A 15,493-nucleotide genomic window follows, 5' to 3' on the forward strand; every position below is an offset into this window, starting at 1 on the left:
TATATGAAAAAAAAAAATTATAATACCATTCATTGTATGACAATACCTTCTACTACTAGAGGGCATTCCGGGAGTGGGCAGTCAACGTTAAAAAATGTTCAAACGCTGGAAAGTGCAGGGGTCAAAATGTCCATACGGAACCGGCTGTCTATGCAACTAGACGTAACTAGACGGAGCCCCGCTTCGCGGGGCTCCTATTTCTCGGCGGTTTGCCCTTCGGGCATCTGAAGCTACCTAACGAACCTAACCTACCTACTTTTTGCCACATAGACAGCCGGTTCCGTATGGACATTTTGACCCCTGCACTTTCCAGCATTTGAACATATTTCACGTTGACTGCCCACTCCCGGAACGCTAGAGGGCACCTTTAACCTTCTTTTGGCAGTGATAATAATATATCCTTACAAAAATAGGTTAGGTGTCTAATTGTGTATCAATGATATTTTCAGTGGCTCATCTCTGTAGCTTACTGTTATATATATACTAGCTTTTGCCCGCGACTTCGTCAGCGTGGAATTATTAAGGCCGTTCCCTGAGCCAGAAATGTAAAAATACCCCAATAATTATCCTATTTTTCTAAGAAACGGTGATACTTGTAGACGTGGGAAAAATAAATATAATTCTTGATTATATTATCTTTAATAACACAGCTTTCGATACACGATTCATAACACTTCGCTCGATACAATTTATTCCCAAAGTAACCTCCAATTCGAATTTTTACTCCAACTTTACTCGTTTCTTTACTATGTGACACTATGAAACAAAAAAAGGAGAAAAATCAATCATAAGTATAACAGTAATTTGACAGCTTTAGAAAAACGATAATTAGAGGCAATATTTTTAAAATAAATAAACATCAACTAATTCTATCGTAACAAAATATCAACTCCGGCCTGCATGCTCTATCTCCGTCCGTCTTTCGAAATGAGACAGTGATGGCTGAGCGCTCGTGCCAGACGGACCTGTACTAGGTGTCCCCAAAACAAATATAAGATTTACTTATAAAAACTGTGCTGTGTTGTGTGTCCTAGTGTGTGCACCAAAACCTTTAAGTTATAATGGGTAACAAGCAATTGAATAAAAAGAAGACATCTCGAAAAAGACAACTCGGAAGATTCCAACAAACAATGGAACTAACGTAAGTAAAAATGTATATTTATTACACAGTGAAATACGTAATTATTACTTAATTTAATATATACTTGATCGTACTAATTAGTAATCCATATAACTTAAAACATTCTAGAATTTAATAATCGCTCCATCTACCGGTAAACATTGTCATCAATTCATCATCTAAATAGCTTAAAAGGATATTGCGATTCGCGACGTTTACACCACGCGGCACTAGCGCCTTGCACGGCAAAGACAGAAAACATTGCCGTCTATGTGTGCGTCGTGAGTCGTAGTTACGCGGTTGCGGTGTAGTGGGCCTTCCTATAAATACGAGCACACAGTGATACATGTAACGCACACAATTAGACGCATAAAGCGTTCTTTTAGCAATCCATCCACCTATCGAGGGTTCGAACCTCAGCTCGTGATTTGTCATGCGTCTAAACTTTTTACTTTTTTGTCTTTCTAGGAAAAGAAGAAAATTGGATAATTTCACAGCCGAACATGATACTATATCTTTAGACTACATCGAGTGAGTATAATTATTTGACTTGTGCTTTTTAGCCCTACCTACGTAACACAATACACTACTACAATTTATCTTTATTTACAGACTGCAAAATATGGAAATGGAATCTCCGATTTCATCAACCACTGACATTCAAAGTAACGAGTAAGTTCTAATTCTAATTGTGGCATTATCTATGAAAAGGGACCTTATTGTCTATGGCGCTTACGACGCACTGCGTCGCACGGCGTGGTATTTATATCAGAGCATCGTTAATAATGGCGGAAGCGCCATCGACAATAAGGTCCCTTTTCATAGATAACGTCACAAATACCTACCTACTCAAGTACTCACAGCGGCGGCGTACAAATAGACCTTAGTTAGATTTAGATACCTACTGTTTTCCTATCAGTGCAGATGCTTATATCTTTTTATGAATTGAATTGATATTCTCAATTATTTGGACATATTTTGTACTTATTTTCCTAGATGGCTATTAGTAGTATTAGTACTACCTACTTAGCAAATGTTCGCCGAAAACTAAATAAAATGTCGCCAATCAATAATATCGTACGAGATACATTGCCCTCATCAGTTATTTGATATTCTCCAAGAGGTACTTAATTTAAAAAAACCGGCCAAGTGCAAGTTGGTTTTGCACACGCAGGGTTCCGTACCATTATGCAAAAAACGGCAAAAATCACGTTTGTTGCATTTTATTCTGTTTTTAGTATTTGTTGTTATAGCGGCGATAGAAATTCAATCATCTGTGAAATTTTAAACTGTCTAGCTACCACGGTTCATGAGATACAGCCTGATGACAGACGGACAGACGGACGGACGGACAGCGAAGTCTTAGTAATAGGGTCCCGTTTTTACCCTTTGGGTACGGAACCCTAAAAATGTACACTGATAGAATGTAATAGGGTTGCCTGAGTAAGTCCCGGAAATTAAAATCCCGGGATTTACCGATTGTCCGTACTTTCGTTATTCTTTTACGTATTTTTTAATGAACTGGTAGTTATTTTATATTATACCTACCCTACACAATAGTAAATGATTTCCTTTTCTTGAGCGTGTTGACCGATTTTTTATTTTAATAAAACTAATAATCCTGGGCAATTATTTCCATTTTCAATTTCTCATTTACCTGTGATAGAGCATTTTTAGGGTTCTGTAGCCAAATGGCAAAAAACGGAACCCTTAAGGATTCGTCATGTCTGTCTGTCTGTCTGTCCGTCCGTATATACAGCCACTTTTTTCTGAAACTATAAGAACTATAGGTACTGTTGAAACTTGGATTTTTCAACAAAAATAGAAAAAAACAATACATTTTGGGGGTTCCCCATACTTAGAACTGAAACTCAAAATTTTTTTTTGCATCAATCCCATACGTGTGGGGTATTTATGGATAGGTCTTCAAAAAATATATTGAGGTTTTTGATATCATTTTTTTCTAAACTCAATAGTTTGCGGGAGAGACCACCTCCAAAGTGGTAAAATGTGTGTCCATTAACTTCTAAAATAAGAGAATGATAAAAAAAAATATATTTATATATGATGTACATTACCATGCAAACTTCCACCGAAAATTGGTTTGAACGAGATCTAGTAAGCAGTTTTTTTAACACTTACGTCATAAACCGCAATTTTATTATGTTACTTGCTAGATGTTACTATTTGGCTACTTTGTTGCTACAAAGTATTTGACGCCGACTGTACCTGTAACCAGCACAATGGTTTATTTACTTTCAAGTAGTTTTCTCCATTGTCATCACTTGTTATAATATAGGTACCTACATAAAAATTTTGAAATTAGTCTGTCTCACTTTTCGAAATAACTGCATTTCTGGAATGCTGCGTTTCGCGGGTCCATGATCAATTTATGAAATAGTAATGGACTAATTTATAAATTGAGTGATGTTGTAAAGAAATGACTGGCTGCTACAATTCTTCGACCGACAGATTTGTCCGGATGCTTAATGAGAGGCAAAATGTGGCTGTTATTGTTCATCATCACTTGATGATAAAAAATAGTGCGAAAAATAGTTGACATGAGTTGCGTATTACCTATTCTCACATGTATCGTACAACGTTTTACAGTACATATAGCCCTATAGGTTAACTGGAAGAGATCCCTCAAAGGGATAAGTTCGCCTTTGTACTTCTTGCTAATTGTATGTTATTTTTAATATGTCTTTTTGTACAATAAAGAGTTTACTACTACTACTAGCCCTTTAAATATTTGACATAGTTACGTAATGTGTGTGTGCATTATCGCACTAGTGCGGTAAAGTCCAAATGTGCTGTAAAACATCATACATTTATTTAATTTTGGTTTTGACAGTGAGGCGACCGGCTCAAACATTTTGAACCCACGCATTGCACAGGTGGATGACACTTATCGGGTTCCTAGTATATTAGAGGAAGAAGATACCCATGAGGTAGGTGATTCATGCTAATTATGCTTATTGATTGTAGAGCAGAGAACAATTTTACCTTTTGTACTAACTACCTAGCTAGAATAACATTGTTTCAACTTCGTGTGCCAGAATTCCATCGTAAATTGATTTATCACACGATTCGTAGTCATTATACAGGGTCTTACTTTTATTTCTCTCGTTGGTTCTTTACCACCGGTGCTTTATATGTACAGTCGACGTCAAATATATGTATACATTTTTCACCTTATTACAAAGGAGTATGCTGCAATAGGTACATATCTTTGACGTCGACTGTACATGATGTGACAAATTGTAAATGCTAACACATACAATATATTTTATTTTCAGTTACAAATATCGTTCAATGTGGAAGAAGAGCTTCCTGACAAAACCGTCGGTCGAAGAATTGTCGCAGTTAGTTACCATTCGATTGGATTCCTCGCATTTTATCCAATAAAAGATTGTATGGAAACTATATACATAAACGCAATATTTCACCGACAAAATCGCAATTTTCTTGTTTTGTTCATACTTCAAGATGGACTCTTTGTGACCTTGACGTCACGGTCACATATCGTTTTGTTCGGGGCGTTTCGCGAGTGAAGTACGACTGTCGGACTTTGACTATCATTTCTGACTTTTGTATTCCTTTAATGCAATGGATCCCATATAGACTTTTGATCCTAAAGACAAACCTGATCGATTGATACCATAAATGAAAATTAGTCATCTATTATCGATAAGTATATATGTTTTTCTTCATCAAATTATCAATAATTTTCATTTTTTAGATTGTTCCCTCTATAAACTCCTAATAGTCTACGTTGGTGCCAAATAGGGAATGCAAATCGGTTATTTTTTGTATGGAAATAATCGGTTATTAACCGAAACCGCGGTTATTTCCATACAAAAAATAACCGATTTGCATTCCTTAGTGCCAAATTTCAAGTTTCTAGGTCAGCTCGAAGTGGGTTAGGTTTTTGATCTATTAGTCAGTCAGGCACAAAAATGCCGGTTTTAAAACGTTAATTTATGAATAACTGTTAGAGCTACGTTTACGAAATTTTGTATAAAATTATCAATAGGAAGGATCAAGAAGTTGTTGCAGCCAGAATTAAGAATTTACCAAGGAGAGGACATGTCACTATAATATTTTAATTCATTTTAAAATGTCATTCAGATTATCAATAAGAGTTTCTTATACCGTATTCGAATTAAAAGAAATATTTTATTAATAACACAATTCTCTCTAGTTTTTGCTCGTATTTAGTATACAACTAACTAATTATTCGTATAAAATTATTTATCGTAGAAACACTCGTATAGTTTCAAAATAAGCTATTTTATTTTGTTGGCATTGTCAAACCCATTGACTATTTTTGTTTTGCTTTAATATATGGTCAGTCGTAAAAGTATTAGCGTCAGCAATGGATTTATATAATGTATTTCTTTAAAAAACATGATATTTCATGCTAAGTAACAGAAAACAGTCAAATATTGTACCGGAAATATTAGTCCCGAAAATCCCGAAAGTACCGGGAATTTAATTTTGAAATCCCGGTTCTTTGCTTGGCTCTAAATCCCGGGAATTCCCGGTACTTTCGGTACCGGTATTTCCCGGGAGCAAACCCTAGTATGTAGGACTGTAGGTACTGTAAAACGTTGTACGATACATGTGCCAATAGGTAATTCGCAACTCGTGTCGATTCAAAACACTCCCTTCGGTCGTCTTCGAATTTATCGCCACTCGTTTCGATTTTCCTATTTGCCGCACTTGTAAACGTAATGTAGGTAAGTACTATTACAATATGGTGCTACTTTACCGCATTAGTGCGATAATTAGCACATTACGTAACTATGTCGAAAATTTAAAGGGCCATATTATGTACTGTAAAACGTTGTATGATACATGTGCGAATTACCTATTTTTCGCACTTGTACCGGTATGCCCTAATTAGGGTTCCGTACCCAAAGAGTAAAACGGGACCCTATTACTAAGACTTCGCTGTCCGTCCGTCCGTCCGTCCGTCCGTCCGTCTGTCACCAGGCTGTATCTCACGAACCGTGATAGCTAGACAGTTGAAATTTTCACAGATGATGTATTTCTGTTGCCGCTATAACAACAAATACTAAAAACAGAATAAAATAAAGATTTAAATGGGGCTCCCATACAACAAACGTGATTTTTGACCAAAGTTAAGCAACGTCGGGAGTGGTCAGTATTTGGATGGGTGACCGTTTTTTTTTTTGCTTTTTTTTTGTTTTTTTTTTTGCATTATGGTACGGAACCCTTCGTGCGCGAGTCCGACTCGCACTTGCCCGGTTTTTTTTTAATAAATATCGATGATATACCTGCACAGTATACCTAATAAATAATGATATTATAGAAAACTTGCAGTCATTAATTTGTTTAAATATAAACTGTATTTACCCTTATAATTAAATATTATTGAAATAAGAGTTGACTTCATTAAAATGAATATTTAATTTGCACTATGTTTCATTTATTTTTCCAATTTAACTTTAACGCCATCTATGAGATGCAGCATGCTTTTTTTCAGTATTTAGTAATACGTTTTACAAATCAGTGTCATTTAAGTCGCTACTTCTTGCGTGGCGCTGTTGTATCGTCATTGTATCTAGGGGCGGGACGGGTGGCGTGAGGGGAGGCTCGATTGTAGATTTCATTTGGGTACGGGAACGGCCTTAATTTAGGTAGGTAGCTATTATTTTATTCAATCAGTTAAAGGGTGATTTCTTGAATGAAAATAACCCTTTGTCGTTCCACGGGAGTCAAACTATCTCTATTCTATGGTGTACTTACGTTTGGGCCAAATACCTTTTGCCAAATTTCACTTCCCAACAAACTTATCGCAATAGTTTCATTTCCCAAAGGAACCTTTAGCAAAGTTACACTTCGCATATAATTTATTTGGTCAAATTATCACTTGGCATGATTTTACTTTGTCAAATGTTGTTAGGATAAAAAATTATTTAATTACGATTTTTATTGGCTAATATTATATTCCAAAAAAGCCGTTAAGTGGGTTAGGTTAGGTTTACAGAAACGAAATGCTACTAGAAAAGTGGGTTTGTTTAGGTTCGAACTGCGATCCTCACAGAACCGAACTGCTATCAGAGAAGTGGGTTAGGTTAGGCTAGAACTAAGACCCTTACAGAAACGAAATGCTACTAGAAAAGTGGGTGGTTTTACCTCCTTTTCTACATAGTGCACCATCTACAATAATCTTTCACCGGCCCCCATAGAAATCGGTATTTTTTTTCTTAAAAATTATAATGTTTATGGTTCAACTAATCACATCCGTAGGGGGAAGCGGGGCAGCTTGGTACACCTTTTTTTGAAATCGATTTTAGGCCTCAAAATGAACTCTAAACACTTTGATACATTACATGGGACACTTTGATACATCGTTTTGGGGTACTTTGGCACGTGAATCAAAGTGCCCCGTAAGTGTTTCAAACTGCCCCGCAGAGCACACTTTACAGATCAACTCAGTTAGCTGACCAGTAGTAAACTTTTTAAACATTACAAAACGTCTATTAAGTGCGGTGCTATTAGAACATACTACAGTTATGTCAAAAATGCATTTAATTCGGTCGACCGCGGTGCTCTGTTAGCAGAAGTAAAAAAAGAGCTACCAGAACTTTACAAATACATTTGGCAATGCTACGGAGCACCTTCAAAATTACTTTTTGGAAATGATATTATCTTGTCAAGTATGGGCTGCCAACAGGGAGATCCGCTTGGGCCTGCCATTTTTAGTTTGGTCATTCACCCCATCATCTCTAGTCTAAATTCAAAATTCAATTGTTGGTACTTAGATGACGGCTCCCTTGGCGGAGACGCACTAACCGTACTACAAGATATACAATCTATCATAGATAAATTTTCGAAAATCGGGCTTGCATTAAATTTCACTAAATGCGAAATTTTTATTCCAGATCACGTTCCATTGAATACAAAAATAGATATACTAACAAATTTTAACGCAGTTTTACCTAATATTTCCATTCATTCAAAAACATCCCTCACCCTTTTAGGCTCACCAATTTTTGACGAATCAATCGCACCCGTCATTAACTGTAAATTAAATTTATTCAATAATACATCAGACCTCCTATTTAAAATAAATCCCCATATGGCTCTTTTCATCATTCGTTTTTGCTTATTTACACCCAAATTTATGTATTTACTCCGCAGTTGCCCAATTTGGAAATTTCCGTCCATCCTGTCTTCCATAGACTCCTCCCTTCAGGCAAGCCTTTCCAAAACACTGAACATTCATCTCGACAATAGTTCATGGACCCAAGCGGTTCTACCCATAAGGCTGGGTGGACTGGGCGTTCGCACTTCGGCCAGTTTGGCTCTACCCGCGTTCCTGTCCTCAGTATACGGCTCGCTATCTCTCGTCGGTATTATTTTAAACCTTCCTCAGATACCTGACGATGAGATAGCGAATCTAAGTGAGGCCAGGGAGGCCTGGTGTGAGTCGTGTCCGGGTGAGGACATCCCAGTCGCCCTTCACATTCAGCGGGCTTGGGACTCCCCTCCCTTAAAAGCAGCTCATACCACACTTCTTCAGGATAGTCCGGACGACTTCGAACGTGCCCGAATTCTAGCCGTATCAGCCCCCGAGTCGGGCCATTGGCTACGAGCACTCCCTTCCCGTCAAATAGGCACCGTTTTTGACCCAAGTAACTTGAGAATAGCTATATGCTTAAGGCTTGGGTCCAAAATATGTGTCCCTCACACTTGCGCCTGTGGCAAAAACGTCGATCAGCTGGGCCGACATGGCCTTTCATGCCCCAAAAGCGCCGGCCGCCTATTTCGCCACGGTACCATCAATGATTTGGTCCGTCGGTCGCTTGCCACCGCGTCTGTGCCTGCGATTCTCGAACCCGCGGGCATGGCGAGGGACGATGGCAGGCGCCCCGACGGGGCCACATTGGTGCCGTGGAAACTAGGTAGGGCCCTGGTGTGGGACGCAACGTGCGTAGATACCTTCGCACAGTCCCATATCCAGGCGACCCGCACCCAGGCCGGCGGCGCGGCTGACCAGGCCCAGGTTCTCAAGCGCCGCAAATATTCGTCCTTACTTAAGGACTACGAGTTTGCGGCGCTCGCGGTAGAGACACTGGGCCCTTGGTCAGCCGACATGCAGGCCTTTGTGAGGGCCCTGTCGGGGCGGCTGATTGACGCCACAGGGGACCCCAGAGCTGGCGCGTATTTCTCGCAACGAATCGCCCTGGCGGTTCAGCGAGGAAACGCCGCCAGCGTAATGGGTACCATGCCACAGGCGGACCTGCTAGAGGGGGTATTCTTTTTATAATTAGGTTTTTATTTTATAGGTAAGTTTCTTTTATTTTAGTTTTAATTTTAATTTCTTTGTAGTTTTAGTTTGTTTTAATAAGTTATTTTATATTCAATATGTTACATTCGTAAGTTAAAGTTAATTATGTTTGTCATGTTGGTATATAGTTATTTCGGCGTTTTTTTACACGAAGTAAAATAAAAAGTGCTGACAACCAGTTATTAAGCAGGTGCACTAAAACTACAAAAAAATGAAATCAGTGTCAGTTTTTCACAAAAAGCTACTTTGGTTGTTTTAACTTTTCTTTGTCATTTTTTTTTCTCTTTGTACGTTCGCACTATTCAGTAAAAAAAAATTTCACAACAAAAAAACTGGCAGGGGCACTTAGATACACTAGAGGGGCACTTTGACATGTTCAAAACTGCCCCAATCTTTATTGTACCAAAGTACCCCAATGGTCAAATAAATGAAAAATAATTTATTAAAAATATACTATTAAAATAATAAGCTTACTCTATTACTGAATAAACGTACTAAGCGCTCATTATGATGTTCATCCGGTAAAGTCTAAAATTTCGCACCACAACTCGATAAAAAAATCATAATTTATTTACTATGCGACCGCGGAAACACGTTTTCACGCACTAAGCGGCAACGGCTGGCAGGAGAGATGTGCCGAAGCTGGTACCTCAATCACACATACAAAGCCACGTTTTAGTGTTGCAGAAGGTGAACATAAATTTTTAGTTAAGGAATTAGTGTGGGTGTTCAAAACTGCCCCTTGTGCCTATCTGCCCCGCTTCCCCCTATGCGTAAAACATAACCAAAATGATAAAAATACCAAGGTCGGGATTAAGTATTTCAAATAAAACAAAAATAAAAATATCTATTGGTATGTAAACTGTATGCCATGCAATGTTATGCTTATTTGACTAAATAATACTTGGTAAAATGAAACTTGTCCAAGTAATTATTTGCTAAACAATAACTTGCCAAAAAAGACTATTGCTAACTGAAAAATTGCGATAAGTTGTTTTGCCAAACATTTTTTTGGGAAATGATAATTTGGGAAACATAGTTTGGGATGTGATACTTTGGGAAACGTTTTTGGCCCATTCGTTAGTAAACCCTATTCTATACCCAACTAAATCGTGCACCAGCGCCGGTACTACACCGCGCGGGCGGGACAGTTCCTATTGACAAAGTTTGTTGTGCAGTTGGTGTTAAGTCCCCATACAAAACACCACCCCTTTAAGGGATGATTTCTGAAATAAAAACTATCCTATGTCCTTCCTCGGGACTCAAACAATCTCTATACCAAATTTCAAATAAATCGGTTCAGCGGCTTAAGCGTGAAGAGGTAACAGACAGACAGACAGCCACACTTTCGCCTTTATAATATTAGTATGGATGGATATGCACTAGTTCAAGGACGTGTAAGGGCCATTTTATTTAAAGTTGTCCCATACACTTTCTTTTTCATATTTGGGATTTTTTATGTTATTTCTACTCAGAATCATGAGCTTTTTTTGATCCTAATAGGAGAAAAAAAGTGTCCTGAAATTCCCATAAAATTTTCGATCTTTACATTCCGTGACTGCCATACAAAGTCTATGAAAAATGGTACCGGAATGGAAATAAAAACCTTGGCACACTTTTTTTCTTCTATTAGGATAGAAAGAGCTCGTGATTCTGAGTAGAAATAACATAAAATTTCCCATATTAAAAAAAAAGTGTAGGGGACAACTTTAAATAAAATGACCCGTAAGCGATAAGATAGAGATTCCGTGTCGGTAAAAGAGATAGATAGGTATATTAATAGTTGATCGCTGGCTGTTCACATTGCACGAGGACTCTCTTTAAAGTACTATGCCTTATGGGAAACAGTCGAAGAGATAGCTCAGATCCGGAAACCGCTACCAACTTTTAGTATGTTGTTGCGCATGGTATTGGGTCTCCAAAACTGCCGGGAGACAGCGGCGCCGGCCATCTACTTCAGGCCTTCAGCGGAATGATATCATCAAAATGACTCCCGTCTCGTTGCGAATATTGCATATTGCACCCAAACTATGCATGGCACATACACGTGTGGGGTATTAAATGAAAGCTAATGAAATATTCTATACTTCATTTATACAGTGTGTACCAAAATATACAACAGTTTAAGAGCTATTTACAAAATAAACAAAATGAGGTAAAAAAATATTCGATTATTTGGATTTTATAACCAAACCAAAAGTCGGACGTTAAAGAAATGTACCACAACATTAAAGATGACATCTCAAGGCATACACTGATATCAAAAAAATCCAAATTTGACCAAATATGTGGAAATTATGAAATGAAATGTATTATAAGTCACCTAAACATTGTTTGCAGAAAAAAATATGGTTTAAGAGCTATAAACACAGGAATACCATTTTTTATGAAAAAAGTAGGTGTATATCGATTTTATAGCTAAACCACAGAATAAATGTGTCGCTTAACTTCAAACTCGGGTAAATCCATTCGACCCTCTCAGCAAATATCTACCCTATTACCTTTTCTTAAGGCGCTCTTATACTCGAGTTTTACGTTTTCAAGGGGGTGAAGCAGACGCGTGGTAGAACGGGCAGGCGGGCGCCCCGCGCGGCGCACCGCACCATTCCCGCGCAGCACGTCTACGTCCTTATTCTGACGACATCGGTATTCTGAATTGTCAGTTCCGGGATTTTTTCCGGCAATTAATATTGAATAAGATTTATTAGCAAATTCGAATTTTGATGAGTACTTAATGAAATTAAAAATGGTAGGTAAGACGGTGAGTGTAAATAATTATTAATTATATACAATATAAGTGTATACCGCGACAAACTGAGAATCTAATCAAATGATACCAAATTATTATGAGACAAAAAATAGTACTTGTACTAATAGACATTAAAAATGTAATAGAGCTAGACCAAGAAAAATCTGCAACGATTTTGATTGCACACGCAGTGCAAGTGTTATTTTAAACGTCAATCTTCTATGAAATTATGAATAACACTTGCACTGCCTATGCTATCAAAATCGTTGCAGACTTGGTCTAACTCTAGCAGTCAATTTCGGGCAAGTAGGTAGTGAAAATAAGGAAGAATACTAGCAAAGCTAAGATAATTTGTGGGACTATTGAGTTATGCATAGCTCCAATAAGTACATAAAATTAGCTGTCTTCACAAGAAAGAATTATAACAATTTATAACTCTAACTGTAATACTTACTATTTTTCTAATTTTGAATTGACGAGTAAAAGTCAAGCATTTAAAGATTGTAATGACAAAAAACACTTCTACTTCGACATTCGAGTTTGTTAATAGCTCAAGAAAATAAAAAAAATCTGCGGAAATAATTCGTATAATTTTGAAAATTGGCACAGTTATACCTTGTGGTGTCCAGATAACCATACTTAATGTCCTCGAGCTTAGTGGGTGTGCTGAGGGTGTAGGGGTGAGGGGGGGGGGGGGGGGAGGTGAAGGTCCCTTTTTTTAGTTTTTCGTAAATAACTCGTAAATGGTGGCCAATATTAAAAAATCTTGTTAAACGTTAATAATCTACACAAAATTTTGTACAAAAAAGATTCAGTACACTTTTAGCAGGGATCAATATTTAAAAAGATAATAAAGAGAGAAAGTTAATTATATTAAATTCTAAGGTTCCTTGTTTTTATTTTTTCGTTAATAATTTGAAAAGTATGACTCATAGCAAAAAAAATCTTATACATAAATAATAAACATAAAATTTCCTACAAGAAACATGTAGGACACTTTTCGCTAGGATCAATATTAAAAAAAACCGGGCAAGTGCGAGTCGGACTCGCGCACGAAGGGTTCCGTACCATAATGCAAAAAAAAACGGGAAAAAATGCAAAAAGAAAACGGTCACCCATCCAAGTACTGACCACGCCCGACGTTGCTTAACTTTGGTCAAAAATCACGTTTGCTGTATGGGAGTACAGCCTGGTGACAGACGGACGGACGGACGGACGGACGGACAGCGACGTCTTAGTAATAGGGTCCCGTTTTACCCTTTGGGTACGGAACCCTAAAAAGACAAAGCAGCGGGTAAGTTGTTATTTATATATAAGATTTTTTTTGCAATGAGTCATACTTTTCAAATTATTAACGAAAAAATACAAACAAGGAACCTTAGAATTTATTATAATTAACTTTCCTTCTTTATTATCTTTTTAAATATTGATCCCTGCGAAAAGTATACTAAATCTTTTTTGTACAAAATTTTGTGTAAATTATTAACGTTTTACAACATTTTTTGATATTGGCCACCGTTTACGAGTTATTTACGAAAAACTAAAAAAAGGGACCTTAGAAGTGATTATAATTGAATTTCCCGCGTTAATATCTCTTTGAATATTGATCCTTGCAAAAAATTGTACTAAATCTTTCTTGTAGGCAATTTTATGCAGATTACTTATGTAATAGAATATGTTTTGCTAAATATGTTTTTACGAAAAACTAAAAAAAGGGTCCTTTAATATCAAATATCTCACTTCCGGTCAAGAATTCGATCAAGCAACCGGCAAATTCTGATTCAGCGGGGTCTAATTAGGTTAAAAAACCCGGTTGCCAAAAAGTAATACGATTTGCCAGTCGAAATCGATATTATGAAAAATATGACCAGTCTAAAATATTTGAATCTTGTATATCTATGTTTAAAAATTATTCAATTTGATTAATTTTATAGCTTTTTAAAATATGTTTACACAATTTATCAATCGTGACTGAATTCCGGATTGGTTAGATGGGTGTGTGCCTTTGCTGCCCAACTTGTTATAAAATGACAATATGACGGACGAATGTCTGAAATGTCACCGTATTTAAGAATTATTTTGCTTTTCTTCGTAAGCATGTTGAAAAACATTGTGTGTATAACATATTTGCGTATTTATACTGTGATTAGCCATTTTATGAAACGTCCGCTAAACTAGCATAGGTCCGACGCCGACAGTGGTCACGGGCGTACTGGCGTGAGGAATGGGCGCAAGGTATTGCCGCGTAGGGTGTAATTTAGTAAGCAAAATGTTGAATTCATCAAATGATGAATGAAAACATTAACGTTTCGATTAAAGGACAAGCAATAATGAAGATTTACTTAAAAGCTATCGACTGAAGTAAGTTTCATATACATTTTCGTCGTAGTACTTCTAACATAAGGAAATAAAGACAGTGTTAGGCATGTTTTCAACTTAAGATTCTATCGAGAAAATTATGAGCCGTCGTGTTTCTGACAAGCAATAACGTAGTTCAAGGACTGAAGTTATACATACTAGAAAATAATGCATGAAATCCTTGTAAAAGTCTGTAAATATGGTGACAAAAAAGCGCATTTTACTACACACCGCGCCTTAATACCAAAAGTTTGAACTTAAGCGACTCAAATAATAGTACTATCGTACAGAAAGGAAACTTCCTACAAAACCGAAGTTTGACAGCGGTTCAGGGTCGAATCATGCTATCCCTTTCTAATATATGGCACTATCTCTTTCTGCTATTTAGGGTTGTCAAAATTCAAGTGATTATCTTATCTGTGGTCGTGCATGCAAAAGGAAGTCAAGTGGTGCCAACCCTAATAATTGCTCGGAGCAATGCTGAGCCGAGCGGAGCCGAGTTTGGCCGAAGTCAGGAGTTTCGCACCCCTGGCTAAACTAAAAACGTTAATAAAATGTTGCGTATAATATTAAAGAAACCAGTTATTCAACTATACATTACAATTTAAATTTTAAATTTCCGATAAAAACTGTGAAAGTTGTAGAAAAAAAACTAAAGCGCGCCAACATTTCTATTATTTTTGTATTTGTATTTGTACAATTCTATCTTAATGCGCTCTTATTATGCAAAGAATTGTTCTAATTATCGAGTATTAAATGAAAGGACATTACATAAAATACATGAAAACGACATTTTCGACTGGAATCTTAATTTATAAATTGAATTTGCTTGTTAAACAAGAAAACGAACTGTACCTTCCTCCTTTGATAGTTGGTTAAAATGTGGCTTTTGTCACCTGGGCTACAAACACGAATGAATTGACACCTCATTTATTAAATAAGT

General features: G+C 37.0%; 2 protein-coding genes across 2 annotated transcripts in view; both read left to right on the forward strand.

The window, feature by feature from the left end:
- The window catches only part of LOC134792711 (CD63 antigen-like), a 57,394-nt gene that overhangs the window by 11,851 nt on the left and 30,050 nt on the right, over window positions 1–15,493 (forward strand). The window lies entirely within an intron of this gene.
- LOC134792723 (uncharacterized) lies at window positions 1,041–4,834 on the forward strand. The gene is made up of 5 exons (XM_063764023.1): window positions 1,041–1,141; window positions 1,589–1,651; window positions 1,733–1,792; window positions 3,975–4,071; window positions 4,420–4,834. The coding sequence occupies exons 1-5, from the start codon at window positions 1,062–1,064 to the stop codon at window positions 4,672–4,674; spliced, it is 555 nt and encodes a 184-aa protein (XP_063620093.1). The 5' UTR covers window positions 1,041–1,061; the 3' UTR covers window positions 4,675–4,834.

Source organism: Cydia splendana, chromosome 8 (genome assembly GCF_910591565.1).
Source record: "Cydia splendana chromosome 8, ilCydSple1.2, whole genome shotgun sequence".
Lineage (NCBI taxonomy): Eukaryota > Metazoa > Arthropoda > Insecta > Lepidoptera > Tortricidae > Cydia > Cydia splendana.

Excerpts from the sequence above, each read along its gene's own strand:
- LOC134792723 (XM_063764023.1), top strand. The coding sequence starts at position 1,062 with ATGGGTAACAAGCAATTGAATAAAAAGAAGACATCTCGAAAAAGACAA. Across the intron at positions 1,652-1,732 it reads ATATCTTTAGACTACATCGA|ACTGCAAAATATGGAAATGG; the intron begins GTGAGTATAATT and ends CTTTATTTACAG. Across the intron at positions 4,072-4,419 it reads AGGAAGAAGATACCCATGAG|TTACAAATATCGTTCAATGT; the intron begins GTAGGTGATTCA and ends TTTTATTTTCAG.